Source organism: Phocoena sinus, chromosome 8, assembly GCF_008692025.1.
Source record: "Phocoena sinus isolate mPhoSin1 chromosome 8, mPhoSin1.pri, whole genome shotgun sequence".
Lineage (NCBI taxonomy): Eukaryota > Metazoa > Chordata > Mammalia > Artiodactyla > Phocoenidae > Phocoena > Phocoena sinus.
Genome location: NC_045770.1, coordinates 94,601,852 through 94,614,650, shown reverse-complemented (window position 1 = coordinate 94,614,650; position 12,799 = coordinate 94,601,852). Strand labels below are relative to the sequence as shown.

Here is a 12,799-nt window from a genome sequence, read left to right as displayed (position 1 = left end):
CTCTCTAGAGCCAAAATATTCAAAAATAAACTAAACTCTTGGTCATAGAATTAACCACTACACTTTACTAAGGTGTACCAAAAAGTAAAACTGAACACCCAGCTCCAAAACCTAGGTTTGTGCTCTTGCTTTTAGTGATGCCAATGTAGGGGCTTAGACCAAGAAGGAAGAAAAAGATTTCTCCTTTCTCGTAGTTTGTAATGATACTTGCCCCAAAGAAGTGACTCAAATTTACAATAAATGATTCACCTTAAGCCCGAAGTGGCTAATGAAGTTTTCTAAGGACAGAACTGCCTATCTGGGCAGGAGGGCGGGGTGAGGGTGGAGGCTCTCTGAAAGCTGGTGGCCTCCGCGTGGAGGAGCGTGACTGCAGCATGACACAGAGTTGTTCCGCGTCCCACGAGGGACACGGGACACGCAGCCTTGCTTCTGAAAACACGACCTCTCCTTTATAAATGAAGAGATAAATGAGCAACGCGGTACCTCCGATCCCCCTCACTCTGGTGGACCAGGGTCTCCCACGACCATCCCTGCGCCGCTCCTTTTGTCCCGTCCTCCTCCCTTTCTCCCTCTTAGATGGCACCTGGTGCCAACACCTTCCGTTTTCTTCTACCCCTTTCCTCCTCCTTTATTGAGAGTCAAAAAAAAAAAAAAATCAGAAATGTTGGGAGGAAAAAAACTTGGCATAAAAGATAGTTAATAATAATAATAATAATACAAACGGCAGTGTGCTTCAGGGCATACTGTTCATTTAAAATGGCTACTTTGTTTACTAAACTGTGGCTCTCTGAATATAAAAAGTAAGTATTGATTCTCTCAGAGAACAAAAGTCCCACCAAGTAAAAATTTTTAAATGTCTCAGGAGGACATTTAAATCCTGATTTGCCTCAGACAGAAGTACGTTCTTCTCCCAGCCTAGACTGTGGATCTGCTACCGGGAGTTTCCAGGGTTGACTATCCTGACTTCAGTATAACCAATTAAACAAGAACAGCCATAAAAAGCACAGATACTACTGTCACGCAATAAACTAGACCTTATCGGTGATAGTGGTGCACATTACAAACTTCAAACTCATTCCTTGCTCTAATCCATCAGAAACTTCCTGGCTTTAATAGGCTATAAAGGGCAGGAGCTTTGAAGTCCCTGGGATTAGGATCAGTAATAGACGGACTGAATGAGAAACAAAACGCAGGTGGAACGTACTCTATGCGTCCTGAATTAAAAACAAATCCAGTGAATCAAACAGCCCTCAACCCTAGCTTCCAGATTACGGGGGTGGCCAAGGCAAGCAACAGAGCCATTAAGCATGAGACGGTGGGAACTTCCAGAGAGGGCTCACTTTAAGGAACTGATTCAAGCCTGGGAGGGCGTGCCTTGCTAACTTTCCCCATCGGAGGTGAGGCTGTTCTTTTTGAAGAAGAGCACAGTATCAGAGCAGAGATAAGGAAGGAGAAAACTAATGCCTTTTAAACTGAGTTTTCATGTAAACAAATCAGCTGAGATGGCTGAGGGAAGCTGAGATCTGTTTTCCCAAGGCTGATGGCCTTTGATCCTATTGATTCCTAAGCCCTCAAACACTTGTGGCTACAGAGCATGCCATGGGCTTAGAGTTAAACGGGCCACCCTAGAACAAGGATGGGATGATTGAGAAAACCGGGGTCATGCTGTCTCAGAAATGGCATTACTGTTGACAGAGCAGGAAAATTCATGTTAAACCAAAGGATGCAAATCATTTGGCCATCCAAATATCGACCCAGCTGAGGGGTTCGCTAATGCCCAAACCAGGCCTTTCCTGAATGCACTGTCTCCCCTCCCTTCTTACCTTCTGGGGGGTTTTTATTCTGATTATTCCAGACGACCAGCAGCTTGGATAAACTGGGCACCTTGGACACTTCAGTGATGACCCGGAAGAGGCTCTCCACTCGGTCGTAGGTGAGGACGATGGCTGTGAAACCTTGAGACTGTGGCGGGATCAGTGGCAGGAAGAGCGGGTTGCTCACACTGCCCCACTTCTGCAAGAGAGCACATGAATGTGGGTCAGAGAGGGATCTAGTAACAATGAGGCTGATCTCTTTCCCAGCGTCACCAATAAACCTGAACTTGGGAGATCTGATGGCCTTTCCCATGACTAATCCAAGGGCCAAGCAACTGTTCAAAGTCTTTCCCTCAAAATCTGTGCTGATGCTCTTTAATTAAGTTTGGCTCTGATACCCCTGAACAAGGGGCAGAGAAGTTTTGCAGCTGAGAAGAGATTTCTAGTCAAACATGGCAGATTAAACACATGCATTTATCTTCATTCCCTCCCCAAACCCACTAAGGTGGGTTAATAGATATATATAGACACACATATAAAAGTGCAGGTAATAGATATAAATCTACCCAGACAACGAAACGGGAGCAGAGACGGCAGCTGATGAGCAGCGTGAACATGCTTCTGGAAGACCGAAAGGGGCTGGAGAAGTGATGACAGCACAGGAGAGGGAGAGCTGAAACCCAAGTACCAAAAGGTGGGCGGAGGGTAGGGGGAGCAACAAGGCAAGCAAGCCCCAACTGTAGCCCCACAAAGGCTCAGGGCTTATGCTCAGTGGGCCCTTGTGAGTAAGAGGAGGGGGTTAAAAACAGGAGGACTAGTTAAAATATGTGTAAGGAGCAGCGACAGACCCAGGGCATAGGCCTCCCCATCACCTACCCACTCAGCCAGAAAACTACTCTTCTTCCCTGCCCGAGCTACAGAAGGGAGATTTATCCTCTGAGGAAACTGAAGCTCTAGACATGGAAACACAAGCACAGATGAGAGGAAAATGCAATTAAAGCCTATATTTTGAATGATGAGCTCTATGGCCTTCTGCCTTCCTCCAGATCCCAAAACATCGGCAGTCATGTGGTTTACTTGTCACTCCATGATCTTACAGTGAAGTTCCACCATCTTACAGCGAAGCTCCACCATCTCACAGCGAAGCTCCACCATCTTACAGCGAAGCTCCATGACCTTACGGCAAAGCTCCATCACCTTACAGCAAAGCTCCACCATCTTACAGCGAAGCTCCATCACCTTACAGCGAAGCTCCATCACCTTACAGCAAAGCTCCACCATCTCACAGCGAAGCTCCACCATCTCACAGTGAAGCTCCATCACCTTACAGCGAAGCTCCATCACCTTACAGCGAAGCTCCACCACCTTACAGCGAAGCTCCATCACCTTACGGCGAAGCTCCACCATCTGACAGCGAAGCTCCATCACCTTACAGCGAAGCTCCATCACCTTACAGCGAAGCTCCACCATCTCACAGCGAAGCTCCATCACCTTACAGCGAAGCTCCATGACCTTACGGCAAAGCTCCATCACCTTACAGCGAAGCTCCACCATCTTACAGCGAAGCTCCATCACCTTACAGCGAAGCTCCATCACCTTACAGCAAAGCTCCACCATCTTACAGCGAAGCTCCATCACCTTACAGCGAAGCTCCATCACCTTACAGCAAAGCTCCACCATCTCACAGCGAAGCTCCACCATCTCACAGTGAAGCTCCATCACCTTACAGCGAAGCTCCATCACCTTACAGCGAAGCTCCACCACCTTACAGCGAAGCTCCATCACCTTACGGCGAAGCTCCACCATCTGACAGCGAAGCTCCATCACCTTACAGCGAAGCTCCATCACCTTACAGCGAAGCTCCACCATCTCACAGCGAAGCTCCATCACCTTACAGCGAAGCTCCATGACCTTACGGCGAAGCTCCATCACCTTACGGCGAAGCTCCACCATCTTACAGCGAAGCTCCATCACCTTACAGCGAAGCTCCATCACCTTACAGCAAAGCTCCACCATCTTACAGCGAAGCTCCATCACCTTACAGCGAAGCTCCATCACCTTACAGCAAAGCTCCACCATCTCACAGCGAAGCTCCACCATCTCACAGTGAAGCTCCATCACCTTACAGCGAAGCTCCATCACCTTACAGCGAAGCTCCACCACCTTACAGCGAAGCTCCATCACCTTACGGCGAAGCTCCACCATCTTACGGCGAAGCTCCATCACCTTACGGCGAAGCTCCACCATCTTACAGCGAAGCTCCATCACCTTACAGCGAAGCTCCATCACCTTACAGCGAAGCTCCACCATCTTACGGCGAAGCTCCATCACCTTACAGCGAAGCTCCACCATCTTACAGCGAAGCTCCATCACCTTACAGCGAAGCTCCACCATCTTACAGCGAAGCTCCATCACCTTACAGCGAAGCCCTCGGGCAACAAGCTTCCCTTAAACAAAAAACTTCTGATCATGTGTCCAGGTGAACTGCTGTGCCAGTGCACATGCTCGCCTTCTCCGTCTGACACACCCTGATGTGCACTGTCACCCTGGGCCTTCCCCACCCTGTCCCTTGCACCCTAGAAGGCCTCGGTCTGACCTAGAAACCACCTCGGATCCCATAGGAGAAGAGAACATGGCAATACCCTCTCAGTGAGACTTGAGTGTGAACGACAATAGCACCTGACCATTCAGCTTGCCCTTCCCCTGCTTAGATTTTTTTGTTACAATCAGATAGTTGGCCTCTTTGGGAAAAGAGACCCCTAGATTACTCGTCTTTAGATTTCTGACACCTAGCTTTGTTCTTGTTACACGTTTATTAAATGGATGAACTGTGAAAAACAAACAAACAAACAAAAACTTCTGATCAGGTTTTTAGTGCTTCCCTCTTAATCACAAACAGATCCTAGAATCAGACATTTCAAGAATATCTTCAGCATGAACAACAGAAACCAAATGAACAAAGAGAAAAACAGGAACTTGGAGGAAACAGAGACAACAGAAGAAGCAGAAGGAAATTTAAACAACATCAACAACACATCATATCCTCTGAGACTTTTTCACCCATGAAATAAGAATAAATTGCTATTTTTATTTTAAAAGATCTATCAAAGATAGGAAAGAACCCTTGAACATTAAAAATATGATAGCTTGGGCTTCCCTGGTGGCGCAGTGGTTGAGAGTCTGCCTGCCAATGCAGGGGACACGGGTTCAAGCCCTGGTCTGGGAAGATCCCACGTGCCACGGAGCAGCTGGGCCCGTGAGCTACAAATACTGAGCTCTGCGCGTCTGGAGCCTGTGCTCCGCAGCAAGAGAGGCCACAACAGTGAGAGGCCCGCGCACCGCGATCAAGAGTGGCCCCCGCTTGCCACAACTAGAGAAAGCCCTCGCACAGAAATGAAGACCCAACACAGCCAAAAATAAATAAATGAATAAATAAATTTATTTAAAAAAATATGATAGCTTAATTTTTCTTTTAAGGCAGTATTGAAAGATAAAGATGATGACGTATTGCAGTCTGGTGAACAAAAAGAGATGAAAAACAGGACAGAAAAGATGAGAAAATCCAGGAGGTCCAACATCCATCTAATAGGAGGCTCCTGAAAAAGAAAACACAGAATATGGAAGAAACAAAACTATCAAAGAAATTAAGTTCTAAGAACAGAAGATATGAGATGCAAATGTTCAGACTGAAAGGACCAAATAAGTAATGAGTACACTGAATTTTAAAAACATAAAAAGATAAAACAACAACAACTAAAAAAACCAATGAAACAAAAACCATATCAAAGCACATCACTTCTGAACACTGGGAATAAAGAGTCAATGAAATATGTGAATCTAGGTGATGAGCATATGAGTTCACTGTACAATTCTCACAACTTATCTGTAAGTCTAAATTTTTTTCAAAATAAGGTTTAAAAAGTAATGAATAAAATGAATAAAATTCAATTTCTTTGCTACCATTAAAGTATTGTCATCTTTAATGCAGCAGTGTAAACAAAGTATTTGTGTATTGATAATAGGGAATGACTGTTAAAACACTCTTATATTTTCAGTCTGCTTTATTGAGGTATAATTAAGTATACAATGGTTTTTGGTATATTACACTGTTAAATTTTAAAAACTGGTAAAATATAATATGAAATTTGCCATTTTAACCATCTCTAAGTGTACAATTCGGTGGCATTAATTACATTCACATTCATATGTTAATATGTGAAAAGCCCAGGACCTAACTTCGTCGTCCCCAAGAGGAGGCTGAATATGAAATGACCTATCTGTTATTCTGGCTGCTTACACTCCCTAGAGTCCTTCATACTCTGGGATTCCCAAGGTCCCCCCACTAACCTCATCCATATCACTGATGGACACCCATCACCACGTATATGACAACAGCTGTGTGCCAGATGTAACAGTGTGGGACAGGAAATGTACACAAACACATGGAATACACATGGATGGGAACTCAAGGAGACTGAACGGGATTCCTGGAGTCCTAATGTAATCAGGATATTAAAGCCAAAATGTCCACAACAGGCCATAATTAGATTTCACAACCAAGAGACACAATAGGAAAGGCTATCTTCTTAATGCTGACTTTTTGTTTCCATGACATCATGCTTTGGCATTAAGCTGTAGTCTTAGGAAGGTGCCTGGATTTTAGTGTTTGTAGCCTGCATCTAATTACCTTTGTAGGAACACCTTTTCATTTTATACTCCTATCTTATTCTTCATAGCTTCCTGACTTGCATGGAAACTGAGGTCAGGAAGTAGCCCTGTGCTTAAGTCACAATTACTCCCTAAGGTTCATGGTCTCTCTGCTGTCACCATCCCAGCCCACTCATCTACTCCTCCCGACATAATACTCGTATGCTTGAAAATCACCATTGCAAATGGAAAAGAAAAAAAAAGATTTTTTAAAGAAGCGTGTAAAATAATTTAATGTGTGATGTCGAAACAGTCAAGATTTACTGAGTACTGAACTGTTAGGCACTGTGCTTTACATAAATTATCTCACTTGAGCCTCACAACATCCCAAGATAGATAGCTAGTATTCTCATTTTACAGATGATGAAACTGTAGGACTAGAAACAGTGAATGATGTCTAATCATGTGCTTTACCAGTCCAAAAAGGAAGGAAGAAATAGTGAATGACGCTCCAGGTTACATAACCTGCTAGTGACAGAAGTGGGAAAGAGCCCAGGCCATCTGACTCCAGAACACCAGGATGTGGTGGTTCTCGGCCCTTCCTCCAACTCTGAGTCCGGGGTAAGCATCACCATTTATAGACTCTGGAAACTGGAACTGTGGGAAACTCCAGAGTTTATTACTTCCAGCTCTCTCTGAGACAAAAATGCTGGAGGTTTTCTTCATCCTTGATAATCAAATCTGGGCCAATATGTAAGGGCCCACCCAAACACTATGATTTCACAGGGTACATGGAATAAAAAAACACACCAAATATATAACACTGACACAAAGGGAACACATAAATTTAAAATGGCAAATACACCTCTTACACAGAAGGAAAAACTATTAAACCTCCAACAAAATGAAGTCTGTTCTTTGGGAGAAGTGGGGAATGCCAGCACACTTGCATGACTCTATGACATTAAAAGGAGAGGAAAATTTCCTGAGAGATGCAAAGCTTGGTTTCAGAAAATGAATCCCTTGGAATTTAAACTGAGGCACCCCCGCTGAAAGGCATCACAGCTCTGGTTTCACGGCGCTGCCAGGGAGAAGGAACAGAGTCTCTGGCAAGACAACAGATCTGGTCTCATCCCTTATGCCAGCTCCCTTCGGGAAATGGATGGTTATGGGTTGGGGGGAGGAGACAAAGGAACGGGTGGGTGGGAAATAGATAGTAACTCGTCTTCGGCGCTCAATTTTTCCACACCACTCACTTGCATACCAAACAGGGCTTGAAGACTGGAGAAGCAGAAAAGGCAGCATACTGGGGAGACAGGGCATGTAAAGGAACATAACAAGTTCTGAAATCTTGCCAACACTTTCCCATAAAAAACAGGCTTTGAGATGAACATGGAGGCAACACAGAAGCTGCTGAGCATACATTTACTACGTTACAAGCTTGACACTTTACTGTAGGATATGCCACCAAGGTGGATGCAAAAGACTTCAAAAGTGAATCAGCACATTTGGGGTCAGTTTCAGAGTCACATGTCCTTAATCTGAATCCAGGTTCTTTCACTTACCAGCTGTGTGACCTGGGTAAATTACTTAACCTCTCTTGCACCTCAGTTTCTGAATCTATAAGATCATGATAATAATACTACTTTTCTAGGTAGTATTACTTAACACAATAATTACTTATTAACGTGTCTTTATTATTTCTTAACAATCTAAAGGTTGTTAATGAAAGTAAATAGGTAATAAATGTAAAGTACCTGACACATACAAACATTTGATAAAGGTAGCCAACAGATGATCTTGTGGGAATAGCAATTTCTCTGGGATTTATTTTTTGCAGGTCTCAAAAGAGGGGTGGGGGTAGGCTAAGTGATCATGAGGTGTCTTCCAGCGCCAAGATTTTAAATGAAACCCTTCTTCCTCTCTACTTTTACCTTACCATGCTCTGGGGTCCTGGTTTACCTGGATTCTCTACCTCTGCTTCTTCCTTTCCAAATATACTGTTTTCATTTTCACAATTTTCTCTTTTCCTTCCTATTCATTATATTTTAACTATCTTGAAAGCTCCATGAAAAAAGGAGCCATAACTGTTATTAACACCCAGCATCTAGCACGGTGCTTGGTGCGACTGAAGAAAAACGTGTTTAAAAATGATTCAGTTAAGCCCAAATGATCCGGGTCGTGTTCTTTCTGTCCTCTTTGTGTATGGGTGTGAACAGTTAATGTACATTCAAATGAGTGACGTCATGAGCTCTGAAATCATTTCCAACTTAGTTCGTTCATTTAAAAATACTCACCAACCATCTTATTGTGCTAAGTATTCTGAAGAAGTGTAGGATTAGGATCTTTAATAGAGGGTTGGAATCTGGATGCCGCCATTTACTGTGGTGTGTAAAGCCTCTTCTGTATTAGTTTCCTCCCCCGTAAAATGGAGAGCATGACAGTACCTGCCTCTTAAGGTGATGACGATTCAATGAGATAATGCACATAAGCACTCAGCAGAGGGCTCAACGCAGAAATCCATGAATGGTAGTCGAAAGCAAACACAAAAAACTTCTAGCTCGCTCCAATTCATATTCTTGTCTGCTAAAACAATGGTATTAGCAGCTCAGCAATCGTTCCCACCAATATGGTTTCTGGTGCTCATTCATTCAGTTGACATTTCCTGAGCACAAACTATAGATGAACAAACTCCTTCCCCTCAAAAAGTTCATCATCTGGTAGGGAAGACAGCTAGGTAAAAAGACAAATTGTAATGCAAATAACAAGTACTAAAACAAGGTCCTAAAGTCCCGTGGGCACACGAAGGTCCATACTGTCACCTCCATCTCCCTGGAGGAGGTGAGGAGGAGACCAAGTAGGAGAGTGCTGGCCAAAGAAGCCGAAGGGCAAACTGAGCAGCACGTCCTAAGACCTGCTTCCGAGACCGGGACAGATTCCACCAGGGCCAGGGCTGGGAGGAGGAAGGAAGGAGAGCAGAGACGAGGGACCTCAGAGTCAGGCAGGCTAAAGCCACAGCATGGAAAGACCATATGACAGAAGTTTCTTTTTAAGTCTCATGATTGGCCTTCTGTTGATTTCTTTTGAAACTTTCGTTTTCCTGAGTATTGTTTTACTGATAAATTAACACAGCTACCTTCATGTTCTATCTCAGAAAGTCAGAAATAGGAGACGCTGATCTGCAGCTGGGCTTCTGTGCCGGGTGCTTCTCCCTCTGCAAACATAATCCCGTTTGCCTTTGGAGCCCAGGGACAGCGTGGAGAAAGGCAGCTTTAATTGGGGTGCACGCCTTCATGCAGACACTCCACTCCGCTGGGGTAAGGTCAACAAACCAACCCCCAGGGGGGAAAAAAAAAAAAAAAAACATACTGGAGAAGGACATTTCAAAAACAGCATTTAGTCACCTCTGAAATACCTTTAAGAACTCACCCCCTGCTGGCTGACCAAAGAGAGTGTCTACAGTCTGGGACCTTCTGACCCCACTTTCTGCAGGAAATCAAGCACATTTAAACCTCCATAATTTACTCAAGACTCTGACTTCTGCCAGGGAAAAAGCAAACGATGTTGGCAATTAACTCTGTTGCCTGATTAAATCTCCATCATGGCAAGATGGGGCATGAAACCAGGCACCCGGCAACAGAGACCAGAGGAAAAGGCAAAGCCCAGCTACCGCAGCTGTACCTCGGAACGCTGGTTCTCAGATACGCTCAGTGAAACTGTTCACTCCAAGGTGAGAGGAGATACCAAGAGGAGAAGTGTGTGTCATTCTGACAGAGCGCCGGCATTGAGCCCAAATACCTCCGTCATCTCGCGCCCCCCCTTCCTCGCTTCACTCCTGACTCTTAAAACAAGTACTCATCACGGAAGCTGAGTGATCCAGACTGTTAACGTAATCCACGAGAGCCACGACAACTGTCACGCCACCATGCCCGCTTTCCAGAAGTTCTCTCCTATCACATCACTTATTCTGGAAAGCCCTGGTGAATGAACTAGTAGTGAACAAACAAACCAGCAAGACGGAGATGTGGGTTCAGGTGTCAGGACCCCCTGAAAGAGAAGCCTTGGGAAACCAGGCTTAAAGTCAACTACCAGTTCGAAGGGGTCTTCTCCTTCAAGAAAGGGATTCAAACTCAACTAACTAGGAGTGCCTTTGGCAATCTCTCTGGGCCCTTCCTGCAATCCTGTTTTGCTTCCTTAGTAGAAAGGCCATGGGAGTCATATATGAGCCTAACCAAAACCATTCCAGTCAAGGTTACCTACCATACAGAAAGTGGAGGAAGCTGGTGAGCACATTGCTAACCATTCTGAAATGTTCTTGCTGGAACTACTGGAAGATGATAAAATCAAGAGTGAGGAAGACCACATTCTAACACCAGCGAAAGGACTCTTTCAACCTAGACCAACCAAATTCCAGACAGGAGGAATCAAGCTCAAAGCAGCACAATCCCTGTTACTCACCATAGCAGACATTTTTAAAATGTCACTATGTATAACTTCATGTGACAAGAAGAGAATTAAGCAGATATTTGAGTCAATCCACATTTGATTTAAATGAAGGTATAATGCCAGGGCACAAAAGTGAGAAGTCAGAGGAGAAAGGAAAAGAGGAGAGGACAGGCTTGTTACACAGAAGCTCTCGAGCCCCTGGTTATGAGTAGCCTTACCTATCCCTACCTTGATAGAAAGGGCAGTTTTCTTGGTTGTTTTGAAGTTATCGACTCTTACCTCAATGTGGTTTCAGTTATGAATTACCAGACTAAAAGGGGGGGGAGAGGCTTTGATTTATTCTTTTTTGCTCCAATTATGCATGATGTGTTTCCACTGAAGACTCTGAAAAGTATTTCATCATGCCTCTCATCCTGAAGTGGTCAAAGGGCAAAACCAAAAGGAGTTAACCCTTTCGTTTCTCCTCTAGGTTCAAACAGACTCCCTATCAATGGATTAGGGCCAGGCCTTTGAAGCAGAGAGAGCAATGAAAGGGTTAAGCATTAGCATCACAGTGCTAACATGCACGAGGGTGGTGTCCCCTGTCCAGAACGGGGAGATGCTATTTATGTTAATGGGTGCTGGGAGATCTGAAAGGGGCAATCAGTAACGTGGCCCAAGTTGCCTTAACCATTAAACCTCTCCAGCTCCACTCCACAGCACAGCACTCGACTGGGCGTGCGCTGACTTGGGAAGCTGGAGAAATACAGAGACCTAAGGATGTCTTCCAGCAGGCTCTCTTACATTGCGAGAGAAACGATCTGGGGACGAGCCTGAAGTCTACTTGCTGCGTTGTGTCTTTGATTCATCCCACCCATAAAAAATAACTGATTGTTCCAAAAAACAAGAAGAACACTGATGGCTAAATCCCACTGACTTTACATTAAACAGACAAAGGAAAGATGAAGAAAATCGAAGGCTAGCAATCTCCTTAGTGCTGTAGACACAACCAAGGAAGACAGTAAATTAAAAACTTAGAATTCCTACAGTTTATTTACAGTAAGGTACTGGTAAATAAGTTTTCTACATGGTGGCACCGGAATGCGTCTAACCACATCTGGGTGGACTGGAGTAACAGGTATGGTGACTCTCTAACATCCAAAGAAACTGAGCCACAGAGACTAACTCAGGGTCACAGAAGCAAGCCGAATCTTTTCTTACTGTTAGTCTCTTTTTCCTCCAGATGTGTTTAAGATCTCCTTTTTCTTTGCTGCACTGCAGTTTCATTATGACTTTCCTGCTTGTGGTGTGTTGGTCTTCTTCGATCTGAGGACTGGTATCACTTAACAGTTCTGGAAAAGTCTTAGCTATTATTCTTTCAGAAGGGCCTGTTTCCATTCACTCTCTCTCCTCCTTCTGGAACTCTGATTAGACGTATGTTGTACCTTGTTCCTCTGTTCTCCATGTCACTACTCTTTCATATTTTCCACCTCTTTGGGCTGCATTCTGAACAATTGCTTTGAATCTAATAATCTAATCTAATCTAATAATCTGAAGTTCTTGCAGCTGTGTTTCTGCTGGTTCTCACTCTGATGTAGTAAAAAACTATGGTTTTTTACTGTGAGCTGTTCATTTTCCGTAGACACTTTATTTTTAAGAATTATTTGAGACCTGGATTGAAGATGAGCTCCTCCAGAGAGGATGCGTGTCTACTTCTGCTGGTCCCTATCAACTCAGGGCCACCTTCAACGAAATTCTCCTCTTAAGGTTTATTCAGACCACACTTGTAGTACGAACTTGGACCACAAACCACGTGAAGGTGGCTTATGAATTCAGTGCTCAACACCAGGGTCAATACAGACTTATTCTTCTTTACCCTTACATTGAAGAGGCTCTTTTAGTTTCCTGGCTTC

At 44.3% G+C, this 12,799-nt stretch overlaps 1 protein-coding gene across 6 annotated transcripts in view; it reads right to left on the bottom strand.

Annotated features, from left to right (window-relative positions):
* EXT2 (exostosin glycosyltransferase 2) overlaps positions 1 to 12,799 on the bottom strand; it is a 134,872-nt gene that overhangs the window by 44,060 nt on the left and 78,013 nt on the right. For all 6 annotated transcript variants that reach the window (XM_032640913.1, XM_032640915.1, XM_032640912.1 and 3 more), the window contains one exon: positions 1,824 to 2,013. In XM_032640913.1, the coding sequence (XP_032496804.1) occupies positions 1,824 to 2,013 (190 nt within the window). The remainder of the gene's footprint in view (positions 1 to 1,823; positions 2,014 to 12,799) is intronic.